The following is a 12,922-nucleotide window of genomic DNA, read 5'->3' as shown; positions in this document are numbered from 1 at the left end:
ATTAATTCTCACAGTAAGAGATAAGTAGTCCCCCTCTGTACTGGATCAGTCATTGGGGTTTATTGTTACTGTATCTTAAAATCAGAAATAGAATTATATACAGTACATCCACCAACACACACACACAGAGAACCCCTCAGCATCCCTGTTTGTCTGACTTGGTGTTACTGCATTGTGTAAATTTGTAATGACATATGATCCTGAGTAAATATTGAAGTATGTGTATGGTTATAATGCTACTATCCATAGAGAGCTGGTATGTCTCCTCCATTGTGCTAGTAACACATTTTTCTATCCTAACGTTGCCATCCCCAAACCACTTTTAATTTATAGTTTATAATATTTGATCCTAGCTTTATTGTTCATACCACCAACTCCTGAGTTTATCTTTTTGTAAGCTTGTCCAGTGACTTTTAACACATTCTTTAGTTACTTGGATCAACTTCTTGTTTTCCCCTCAATGAGAAAATTGAAATGCCCTGTAAACTTTTTTACTTCATGGCCAAGAACATTTTTTAAATGCAGAAACATACACATAAAAAAAGAATCCTGGCGACGACTATTTTATAAATATGTGACTGTATTTTTCTTTATGTCCAGAAACTTGTATTGAATAGAATTCAGGTATATTCCTCCTAACCCACACAGTTCATAGATCTAACACCAGGTTTTTGTACCAAAATGGGCAAGATCATGAAGGCACAGGCTCACTTTGTATCAATAAAGGACATCAAACACAGTCATGAGGCACTAATGACATATAAGCGTAGTCAATCACAAAAAGCAAGTGTTCAAAGTCCTCAATAACTTTTCTCCCTTTAACATTTGGCAAAATTCAGTCTAGATATTTTAATACCTCAGAAAGAAAAAATAAATAAGAGATGCTACATTAAAACATCAGATTACCTATAGTCTTTAGAAATATAAGGAAAGGAATAAAATGAAGGGAAGGGACCACAGATTTCCTATATTCTTGGATTATCCTTCCTTTCTGAGGGTCTCAGATGTCTGGACACATCTGTAGAAATGCCAGCTGTACCTGAAGATTGAAGGGATTGTTGGTAGTTGGCTGACATGGTCCCTCAACACTATTAAAAGTTTATATGACAAAAACAAAATTAGCTTGATTTCTGCTAAATCCTTTGTTAAAAGCCTAAGTCAAATTTGGTTATTTGAAGGTGATCAAAAATGTTTAAAATAAAGGAAAAATATATTCTATCTTCTCAGTAGAAACAGAGTACATATTTAGACTTCAATAGCAAATAAATACACCTTAAAGCCAAGCAAATTTCTCTCCTGTTGGAGACTCTATACAGACTATGAAAACAGTTATTGTTTCTCTACTGCTGATGACAACATCACTCCTAGAACATACCAGGAACTAGTTTCACAACTTTAAGAGACCTTTTCTATGACATAATATGAAAGATAAAAGAGGGTTTAACTTAGGTCTGAGCAGGCAGAATAGATTCGCACTTTACAACATCTCTATTACAAATATATGACAGTTGAACAACAAAACAGAGCCCAGTCTCTGTTTACATCAAAACCACTGTCTATGTGATATCTAATTACTTGCTTTCTATGGGTTAATACCACCCATTACCAAGACCAGAGCTGGCAGTCCATGGAGCATGCCATTTACTACAGGTAAGCCTAAGTCTATAACTGCAGAAATAACATGGAAATGTATCAGCCTATCCAAGTAGTTAAATATATTTTTAAAATTTTCCTAGGAAATTAATTTTGATAATATTTCCCAAGTTCTTCAACTAAAGATACCTTGATAATTTTTGTTTTTTTACATCAGAATCTACCAAAAATTTTTAACTGTTTCCAAGTATCAGTGACAAAGGAGCTGATACTGCTTGTATTCACAACTAATTGTTAATATTTCAGTGAGTTACAATGAACTGTTTTTGCATGCTTGAAAAATCAATTGTAAAGAAAAAATAAGGAATACTTAAAGGAGGATCCCAATAATTTGGTGTTGTTGCTTTAAAAACAACCTCTAATATTCGTCTCTGACAACACAGTATGTATATATATATGTATATAAAGTTCATTTCCATGCTTATTACATAAAAATAACTATAGGAAATATCAGTATCAGCTGATATATATCCAATGAATTCACTGCAGAAGGAAAAATAAGAAAAAAAAATCTGAAGTAATCAGTAAAGCTCACAGTTCAAAAAATTTTTTTTCCTTTTTTTCTTCTACTTTTTTTTCTTTTTTTTTTTGCTTGTTTGAAATTTTTTGGTAGTTTCATCTGTGCTGTGTTGAACAAGTTGATTCCCAGACTAATGGCCTCCAAGTAGATTTGAAAGGAAGCCCGACGTCTTCTTATTTTGCTGTGTTTCTGCTTCTTGGTCTTGTGAAAGTCCCAATTCACTCTCGATTTGATCGAGCTCTGACTGATCAAGTAGTTCAAAGTCATCGCCTTCCTCAGTGTCTGTGTCGTCGCCCGGGCTGGGGGCAGCCTGAGAAAGCGCTTGCTGCGCGCCCTCCAACTGCTCTTTGATGGCGGCTGTCACTGCGGCCGCGATGGCGTCCCCAGCCAGGTTGCGCATCAAGTAGAAGGTTTGGTCACTGCTCAAAGGCAGGGTGAGACCAGCAGCTGACTGCCTCTCTCTGCTCGCTCTGAGACCGCTGTCCAACTGCTCCTTTTTTCTCCTTTGCTCGGTGGGCAAGCCAAGGCTGAATTCATCATCATTTGTTCCCATGCCGTTTTCTACAGATGGAAAATCAGAAAGGTCTCGAGAGAAAACTTCTTCACTCGGTCGGTCAAGATCTGTGGAATGTATAACACAAGTTCGTGCTTGAGCACCACGATGAATTTGAAACAAAAGAACAAGTAATGAATCATGGAACATTACATCAAAAACTAGGGATGTACTGTATGGTGACTAACATAATAAAAAATTATTATAAAAAAAAAATAAAAGAACTGTCTAAACCACAATCTGGTTTTAATCCGAACCCTTCAGGCAAACTTGACATTCACCTAGCCTCCTGGTTCAGCTTAAATCAATTTAACCACATACCGGACCCCTTTCAAATCTGGGACACTACCTGTCTACAAATACACAAATACCGCATGTCCCTGCTACTTTAGTTTTCCTCTTAAGTACAAAACAGTATATGTAATGACTTAATATTCAATCTGTCTAATGTTAGCTTGAGGCTTGACTGAACTTTTTAAGTTTTTATTTGAATTCCAGTGAGTTAACAGAGAGTGTATGAATTTCAGGTATACAGTATAGTGATAACACTTCCACAGAACACCCGACACTCATCACAAGTGCCCTTCTTAATCCCCCCCACCTATTCTACCCATCCCCCACCCACCTCCCCTCTGGTAACCATGGGCCTGTTCTCTATTTTAGAGAGTCTGTTTCTTGGTTTGCCTCTTTTTTTCCCCCTTTGCTCATTCGTTTTATTTCTTAAATTCTACATATGAATGAAATCATATGGTGTTTCTCTTTCTCTGACTTATTTTCCTTAGCATAATACGCTCTAGCTCCATCCATATCACTGCAAATGGCAAGATTTCATTCTTTTTATGCCTGAGTAATATTCCATTGTATATGTGTACTGAAGTTTAAATATTCATCGTAAACAAAAGTTTCATCCTGCCCCAGGGAGGGTATTAACTTTAAGCCAGCGTGGATATGCATGATCACAAAGTTAAAAAAAAAAAATTTCAACTGGAGGTTTTCATGGATTCTGGTATAATAAATGATGAGTATTGTCCTGCCTCAGGATTTTCATCCATGGAGATCTGTAGCTCAGCATCTGTAACCTACGTTTGTTTAAAGCAATGAATTAAAAGAAAGTATTGCTCCTTCTGTCCCATTTTCAACTTAAGAGCTTATGGAAACATTTGGCTTTCCATTAAGTATCGCTGAAAATGACCATGTCCTATTTACCAAACTTGTGTCCAGAATACACACAGGAACACTTTAAGTTTGGGGACATGTGAAAGCAATGTCAGGTTACCAGGCACACAGTGATTTCATTTGTTTTTCACTTTCCATAGAAAATCTTTCAGTTTAACAGTTAACTCTTTACAACAGTGATGTGAAGTCTTCAATTTAATTAAAGCCTTGTATGTGNTTTGTTTTTCACTTTCCATAGAAAATCTTTCAGTTTAACAGTTAACTCTTTACAACAGTGATGTGAAGTCTTTAATTAAAGCCTTGTATGTTNAGCCTTGTATGTGGGCTGGATTATTGCTGCCCCTTTTGTTGTGTAATGCTTAAAAACAAAGGGTTTGTTATCCTCATCTTGATAATGTTGGGCTTGTACAGCTTGAGTGTTGTGGGGTTTGTTGTTGTTGTTGTTTTTTTTTTAAGTAGGTTCTAAGCCCACTGTGGGGCTTGAACTCACAACCCCATGATCAAGAGTCACATGCTCTATTAAGTGAGCCACAAGGTTGCCCCATGGATGTGCTAATACACTTTAAAGGTGAGGAAATTGAGGTCCACACAAATTATGTCACCTATTCAAGGTCACACAGTTAGCTAATGACAAAAGCAAGACTACACTTGGGTGTCCCAAGCTCCAAGCCTGTCTTTTTTTCAAACATTGCCCAGCCTCCCTCCTTCCTCTAGGAAAATAAAAGTGTGTTCTTGCTTGTAAAAACACATATAAAACAATTAATAATCTTCCATTGTAATCTCATATTTTCAGTATATGACTAAAATGACTTGAAATAATTCAGTGAGGCTAGCAAAAATTAAGTGAACAAGACTATTTTAAATTATATTTATCCTAATTATTTAAAAAAAGCAAGCTTTTTTAAAAACTAACTTTGAAGAAAAACATGAGTGGAGTCAGCTTTAGATTTGGGGAACTGGTCCTCTGCACTTCAATCCTCTTTAACGAGGACTAGCCCTGGATGTATGGGACGAGTGTCTCTCTTCCGCTCCTTCCACTGTTGCCAAAAGCAACAGATATTTGTCACCAGGCATTTCAGAAATTGTTTTCACTGTCAATTATTTATGTTTTCAAAAATAAAGGCAGATTTGTATCTTGACTGGCTTAGATCTTTTTCTCATACTTCTAAAAAAATAATAGCTTTTGAGATATGATTCATATACCATAAAATCTGCCCTTTTAAAAAAGTGTAAATTCAGTGGTTTTTAATATACTCACAAAGCTTTACAACCACCACCAATACCTATTTCATCATCACAAAAAACTCAAACCAATTACCAATCACCACCATTCCCCTTCCCCCAGCCCCCAGCAGCCACTAATCTACTTTCTGTCCAAATGGATTTGCCTCTTCTGAGCATTGCATATTAATGGACTGATAATATGTGAACTTGTGCGTCTGGCTTCTTTCACTCCGCATACTGTTTTCAAGGTTCGTCCAAGTCATGGCATGGATCAGTACTTTGTTTTCATAGCCAAGTGGTATTCTGCTGTATAGACACACCATAGTTTGTGCACCCATTCAGCAGGTGACAGAGGTAAATATTTTTGCATGTACTCATAGTAATAAAAATACGAGTACGTAGAAATGTGAGCATACCATCAGAAGTGTCTGTCTGTGGAGTGTATCCCTCCGACAGGTTGAAGGTCCCGTTGTCAGTCCAGGAGACCTCGGATACGTCCGTGTCAGACACAGACAACTCTTTGGCAGCAACCGTGAGGCTAACCTGTGTTAACACAGAGACAGGGACACATTTGAAACTGCTGACAGAGATCTTTTTGAAACCTCCATACGAACCCCCAAAATATCAGAATCATTAAAAACCAGATGAGTAGTCCTCCCTTTGAAATTGTTCAGTCATCTTAGAGAAATAGGAGGAGTCCACTAGGAAAAATCATTCAGCTTCAAGGGCATGTAAGTAAATTTACAGTCAGACCACACAGGAACAAATGGAAAACTAAACAAAAAATACCTTAGGACAAAGAGCTGAAAGGTCTAATTCACTGTCATCTTTGTGACTTTGTTCTTTATCTGCTTCTGTTGAGAAAAAGATTTAGAGGCTTTCAATGTCCTGGCCGGCTTAGACACAGTGTATTCTATCCATTCTACAGTGACATCCTGACCCCACATTCCTCGTGGTCTCCAGTGCTTCCATTTAATGAAATGTGTGCACACAACAAGCTCCACATATCTGCAAACGTTTCATGTCCAAGGGAATAGTCCATATCAGTGATTCTAGACTCGGTGGGCCCTGACCCAGCGGCAGCACCGCTGATGGGAACTTTTTAGAAATGCAAATTCTCAGGCCTCACCCTACACCAACTGAATCAGAAACTCTGGGTGGGGGAGGGGTGCCAGAGCGCTATGCTTTAATAATCCCTCCAGGCGATTCTGATGCTTGTGATAGTTTGAGAATCTGTAAGGTCATAGGCCAAGTGAAATAGTGAAAAATGATCACTTCGGTTTTTCCTCTGTTTTCTTTTCCTCCCCTTGGTTCTCTCAGTCCCCTATGCGGCTCCCAAACTCTTAGCCCTAGCATTTTTTAAAAAATTATGTTCAGTTAGCCAGCATACAGTACAACATTATTTTGATGTAGTGTTCAATGATTCATTAGTTGTGTATAACACCCAGTGCTCATCACCACACGTGCCCTCCTTAATGCCTTAGCGTGTTTTATTTGCAATTGTCCACCCCAAAATAAAACGACTGAAACAAAGGAAATCATAAATAGCAAATATAGAATTATTAAATCCTTTTCTCCTTCCCCTAACAATTTGGATTAAAGAGAGAATTTCTTATATGTTTGAGAAAAGCATAAAAGCCTAAGTAGACACAGGCTACATTACTTTGGGGAGACTAGCTTTTATATATGTAATAAAGGGCTAAAAGCACTTTCAGACATATTCAAAGTGGTTTAATAATAAACGGCCAGCTGACGTCTCATTCCATGCATGGAATCTAAAATTCAAACTTTACCTACCAGATCTCTTACGTTTCTTCTGATTAATATATTCTCCAATTCCAAAATCTAGCTTCAGCAGAACTGACTTGATTTTGCTGTATATTTTTTGTCCAATATCATTACACTTAAACAGGGGACACAAAAATGCACACAGCACTGAAACATAAAAAGGAAGAGAGCATGGGTAAGATGACCTTCCTTTCAAAAGGCTACCTCTGAGTATCTCACAAAAATATTTCCGTTCAGTCAGTAAGAAAAATATGTTTTTTTCTTAGAGAAATGCCTCTGTGAAATAAGTTCATAATATCTATTCTTCCTCCTGTAATGAAAACATTTTCCCCTACACACACACACGCACACACACACTATACTTACAGTCCCTGTTTTCAAAGGCTCGCTGTTAAATCAACTTTCTCGCTTTTATTCTTTGACCCTCAACACTGACACAAAGATTACATGCTTTCTTGACAACAGTCCTGGATTAAAATCCTCACTCTACTGGGATAATAATATTATCTTTTGGGGTTTTGTGAAGAATAAATGAGGTGAAAGCAAACCATCCGAATGAATAATGCCAGGCCTGTATCAGACTGTCCCCTGGCTCTCCCCTCCTTCACTTCCTAGACAAGGTAGATCAAGGGCTGGTATTCTATGAGTTCCATCTGGGAGAAGGATTTGCGCTTTGATCACCTGCCATGGGTGTTACCCATTAGGAATATAAAAAGAAATGAAGACTGACCTAGTGAATGTATTGCATTCCCTAGTGTTTAGTTCTTTGTTGTTGTTAGAAAATGTGCCCATTTACCTTTTAAACAGGAGTTGCAAACTCAAATATCACTAGAAGCCAAGGAAGTATATGTACATTTTAAAAGCTGGTGTGAGAAAAATGGGGAAATACGAGGGTTAGTTAAGTGGAGAGTGCCCGTCCCATCGCAAGGTGGCAGCACCAGACCATAGTTATCAGGAGAAGCTGGCCATCTATACTTTTTTTACAGTATTTTGGAGTTATATTTGACATACAATAAATTGCACATATTTAAAATATACAAGTTGATAAGTTCTAACATATGCATACAGCTAAGAAACCATCACCACAATGAAGACAGTGAACATAACCATCACTCCCTAGATTTTCCCCATCTTCCTATTAACCCTTCTTTCTTGCCTTTCCCTGCCCCCACCCACCTCATCCTTAGGCCACCATTTATGTGCTTTGCTATTAGCTAAAGATGAATTTGAATTATGTATAAATGGAATCATACAGTATATGTTCTTTTTTTACCTGGCTTTTCCCACTCAATCTCATTATTTGGAGATTTATCCAGACTGTTGCATACATCCATTTTTTCGTGCTGAGTAGTCATTGTATGGATATAGCACAGTTTGTTACCGGTACATCTATGGATGGACATATGGATTGTGCTCTGTTTTTGGCTGTGAACATTTGCATACAAGTCTTTGTGTAGATATATACTTTCACTTCCCTTGGGTAAATACCTTGCTGTGGAATAGCTGGGTCATGTATAGTTTTTAAGAAGCTGTCAAGTGGTTATCCGAAGTGTTTTTATCATTCTACCTACACACCAACAGTACGTGAGAACTTCCAGTTGCTTTGAACCTTGCTAATACTTGCTATGGTCAGTATTTTTAATTTTAGCCATTCTGGTGGGGGTATAATGGTATCACATTGTGGTTTTAATTATTTTTCGAGCCACAGAACATACACAAGGGCAAAGGGATTAGTGTGTTTGTGGGGGGCGGGAAGTATAGCTTACTTATAATTTTACTGACATAGTTTAAAATCAAATCAAATCACTTATAACCAACCCTGCCTTTTGGCAGCCTTTCCTCCAACTTAAAAATACAAACATGTCTCTGGGAAAAGGAGAAACTTTGTACAGAAGGAAATTAAAGGATAATCAATGTGCTTTATAGTTGAGGACTCATCCCTCCTCTCCCAAACTATGGAAGGCCTTGTTGACCATTAAATGATACCAGATGCATCACATAAATGAGCCAAATGTTCTACCATACTTACACAGTAGATAGCTGAGTATAACTCCAGGAATGTAACTTCCCAAGATTGTAAAAAATGTGCACACACTGCAGACCAGGAGACAAAACTAGAAATAATAGAAACAACATGTGACAGTTACACATAACTCCAAGACATTTTTGGGCACAGGATACACAATTATTTATCTATATGTGATCTATCACATTATGGCAAATGTGTTTCAAACAGTGTTCTTTTGTGCTTGGGTCTGCCTAATGACTGCTGTGTTTGGCCAGCCTTGGTCCACTTTACTCTTAGTAATAATCATTTTTGAGGTTCCAGAAGCTAATTTCTGGCGCAGAGAACATCTCCCATTAATCATGCCTGTGGCTATGTTACTACCAGATACAAGAGAACTGAAGACTAGTATGTGCCCAGAACCTCCTTTTACTCGGGATCAATCACTGACAATTATGCAGCCTGGTTAATAAACCTGCAAGTTCAAACTACTTCTGTAAACCCATCAAACTTCATAAACACCACAAAGCAGAAATTAGAGGCATTTATGTAAATAGAATGGCAGTTTGCACAGCTGATAAGCTGCTGGGATGAATCCATTGGCCATCACTATCCTCCTTCCTCACCGTATCCATCCCTCACACTGACCCCACTTTTAGGTCACTTAGGAACCAACTGGGTACGAACTGAAATTCCTAAAATGAAATGTGCTGATTTTCCTTCTGTCAGTTATGACCAAAAAAATCCTGGTTGTTTTAAGAAATTTAAACATCATGACAAAAAAATATCCCCTAAAGCCTTCACTTGTTTTCCACACCCTACTCTTAAAAATAAACTATCTTTCGGGGTGCCTGGGTAGCGCAGTCATTAAGCGTCTGCCTTCAGCTCAGGGCGTGATCCCAGCATTCCAGGATTGAGTCCCCACATCCGGCTCCTCCGCTGGGAGCCTGCTTCTTCCTCTCCCACTCCCCTGCTGTGTTCCCTCTCTCGCTGGCTGTCTCTCTGTCACATAAATAAATAAAATCTTTTTTTTAATTAATTAATTTATTTTTTTAATTTTATTTTAAATTTTATTTTATTATATTATGTTAATCACCATACAGTACATCCCCAGATTCCGATGTAAAGTTTGATGCTTCATTAGTTGCGTATAACACCCAGTGCACCATGCAATACGTGCCCTCCTTACTACCCATCACCAGTCTATCCCATTCCCCCACCCCCTCCCCTCTGAAGTCTTCAGTTTGTTTCTCATAGTCCATAGTCTCTCATGTTTCATTCCCCCTTCTGATTACCCCCCTTTTCTTTATCCCTTTCTTCCCCTACCGATCATCCTAGTTCTTATGTTCCATAGATGAGAGAAATCATATGATAATTGTCTTTCTCTGCTTGACTTATTTCACTTAGCATTATCTCCTCCAGTGCCGTCCATGTTGCAGCAAATGTTGAGAATTCGTTCTTTCTGATAGCTGAGTAATATTCCATTGTATATATGGACCACAGCTTCTTAATCCAGTCATCTGTTGAAGGGCATCTCGGCTCCTTCCATGATTTGGCTATTGTGGACAATGCAGCTATGAACATTGGGGTGCATATGGCCCTTCTCTTTACTACGTCTGTATCTTTGGGGTAAACACCCAGTAGTGCAATGGCTGGGTCATAGGGTAGTTCAATTTTTAACTTTTTAAGGGACCTCCACACTGTTTTCCAGAGTGGCTGTACCAACTTGCATTCCCACCAACAATGTAGGAGGGATCCCCTTTCTCCACATCCTCTCCAACAATTGTTGTTTCTTGCCTTGTCTATCTTTGCCATTCTAACTGGCGTAAGGTGGTATCTCAGTGTGGTTTTGATTTGAATTTCCCTGATGGCTAATGATTTTGAACATTTTTTCATGTGTCTGTTAGCCATTTGTATGTCTTCATTGGAAAAGTGTCTGTTCATATCTTCTGCCCATTTTATGATTTGTTTATTTGTTTCTCGTGTATTGAGTTTGAGAAGTTCTTTGTAGATCTTGGATACCAGTCCTTTATCTGTGGTGTCCTTTGCAAATATATTCTCCCATTCCGTGGGCTGTCTCTTAGTTTTTTTGACTGTTTCCTTGGCTGTGCAGAAGCTCTTTATCCTGATAAAGTCCCATAAGTTCATTTTATCTTTTATTTCTCTTGCCTTTGGAGATGTGTCGTGAAAAAGGTTGCTCTGGCCGATGTCATAGAAGTTGTTGCCTATGTTCTCCTCTAGAATTTTGATGGATTCCTGTCTCACATTGAGGTCTTTCATCCATTTGGAGTTTATTTTTGTGTATGGTGTGAGAGAGTGGTCAAGTTTCATTCTTTTGCATGTAGCTGTCCAATTTTCCCAGCACCATTTATTGAAGAGACTGTCTTTTTTCCACCGGATGTTTTTTCCTGCTTTATCAAAGATTAGTTGCCCAAAGAGCCGAGGGTCCATTTCTGGGTTCTCTATTCTGTTCCATTGGTCGATGTGTCTGTTTTTGTGCCAGTACCATGCTGTCTTTGTGATCACAGCTTTGTAGTACAGCTCGAAATCCGGCATTGTGATGCCCCCAGCTTTGTTTTTCCTTTTCAACAGTTCCTTGGAGATTCGGGGCCTTTTCTGGTTCCATACAAATTTAAGGACTATTTGTTCCAGTTCTTTGAAAAATGTCCTCGGTATTTTGATCGGGATAGCATTGAAAGTGTAGATTGCTCTGGGTAGTATGGACATTTTAACTATGTTAATTCTTCCAATCCATGAGCATGGAATATTTTTCCATCTTTTTATGTCTTCCTCAATATCTTTCAAAAGTGATCTATAGTTTCTAGCATATAGGTCCTTTACGTCTCTGGTTAAGTTAATTCCAAGGTAACGCATGGTTTTTGGTGTTATTGTAAATGGGATGGATTCCCTAATTTCTCTTTCTTCAGTCTCGTTATTCGTGTATAGAAATGCAACTGATTTCTGGGCATTGATTTTGTATCCTGCCACCTTACTGAATTGTTCTATAACTTCTAATAGTTTGGGAGTGGATTCCTTTGGGTTTTCCATATAGAGTATCATGTCATCTGCAAAGAGAGACAGTTTGACTTCTTCTTTGCCGATTTGGATACCTTTGATCCCTTTTTGTCTTCTGATTGCTGTTGCAAGGACTTCTAGTACTATGTTGAATAATAGTGGCGAGAGTGGGCATCCTTGTCGTGTTCCTGATCTTAAGGGAAAGGCTTCCAGCTTTTCCCCATTGAGAATAATGCTTGCAGTAGGCTTTTCATAGATGGCTTTTATGAGATTGAGAAATGTACCCTCTATTCCTACACTCTGAAGGGTTTTAATCAGGAAAGGATGCTGTATTTTGTCAAATGCTTTTTCTGCATCAATTGAGAGGATCATATGGTTCTTGAGTCTTTTCTTGTTGATATGATGTATCACATTGATTGATTTGCGAGTGTTGAACCATGCTTGCATCCCAGGTATGAATCCCACTTGGTCATGATGGATAATCCTTTTAATGTACTGTTGGATTCTATTAGCAAGGATCTTGTTGAGGATTTTGGCATCCATATTCATTAGAGAAATCGGTCTGTAATTCTCCTTTTTGAGGGGGTCTTTGCCTGGTTTGGGGATCAAGGTAATATTAGCCTCATAGAATGAGTTTGGTAGCTTTCCTTCTGTTTCTATTTTTTGAAATAGCTTTAGGAGAATAGGTATTATTTCTTCTTTGAATGTTTGGTAGAATTCCCCAGGAAAACCGTCTGGGCCTGGAGTTTTATTATTTGGAAGGTTGTTTATCACTGACTCAATTTCTTCATAGTTAATTGGCCTATTTAAGAAATCTATTTCTTCCTGTTTCAGTCTTGGTAGTTTATAGGTTTCCAGGAAGGCCTCCATCTCTTCCAGATTGTTTAGTTTTTTGGCATATAGCTGTTGATAAAAGTTTCTAATAATCCTTGCAATTTCAATGGTGCTGGTCGTGACCTCTCCCTTTTCAGTCATAATTTTAATAATC

At 38.2% G+C, this 12,922-nt stretch overlaps 1 protein-coding gene across 2 annotated transcripts in view; it reads right to left on the bottom strand.

The window, feature by feature from the left end:
* Nucleotides 1-562: 562 nt before the first annotated feature.
* Nucleotides 563-12,922, bottom strand: part of RETREG1 (reticulophagy regulator 1) — a 137,265-nt gene continuing 124,905 nt past the window's right edge. The window contains exons 5-9 of one of the 2 annotated variants that reach the window (XM_034657075.1): nucleotides 8,944-9,028; nucleotides 6,924-7,061; nucleotides 5,916-5,980; nucleotides 5,543-5,669; nucleotides 563-2,821 (exon numbers count right to left, since the gene is read on the bottom strand). In XM_034657075.1, the coding sequence (XP_034512966.1) occupies nucleotides 2,304-2,821; nucleotides 5,543-5,669; nucleotides 5,916-5,980; nucleotides 6,924-7,061; nucleotides 8,944-9,028 (933 nt within the window). In that variant the 3' untranslated portion in view covers nucleotides 563-2,303. The remainder of the gene's footprint in view (nucleotides 2,822-5,542; nucleotides 5,670-5,915; nucleotides 5,981-6,923; nucleotides 7,062-8,943; nucleotides 9,029-12,922) is intronic. The other variant, XM_011231441.3, reaches the window with a different exon arrangement.

Source organism: Ailuropoda melanoleuca, chromosome 3 (assembly GCF_002007445.2).
Source record: "Ailuropoda melanoleuca isolate Jingjing chromosome 3, ASM200744v2, whole genome shotgun sequence".
NCBI classification, from domain to species: domain Eukaryota; kingdom Metazoa; phylum Chordata; class Mammalia; order Carnivora; family Ursidae; genus Ailuropoda; species Ailuropoda melanoleuca.
This window is presented reverse-complemented; position numbering and strand designations above follow the sequence as displayed.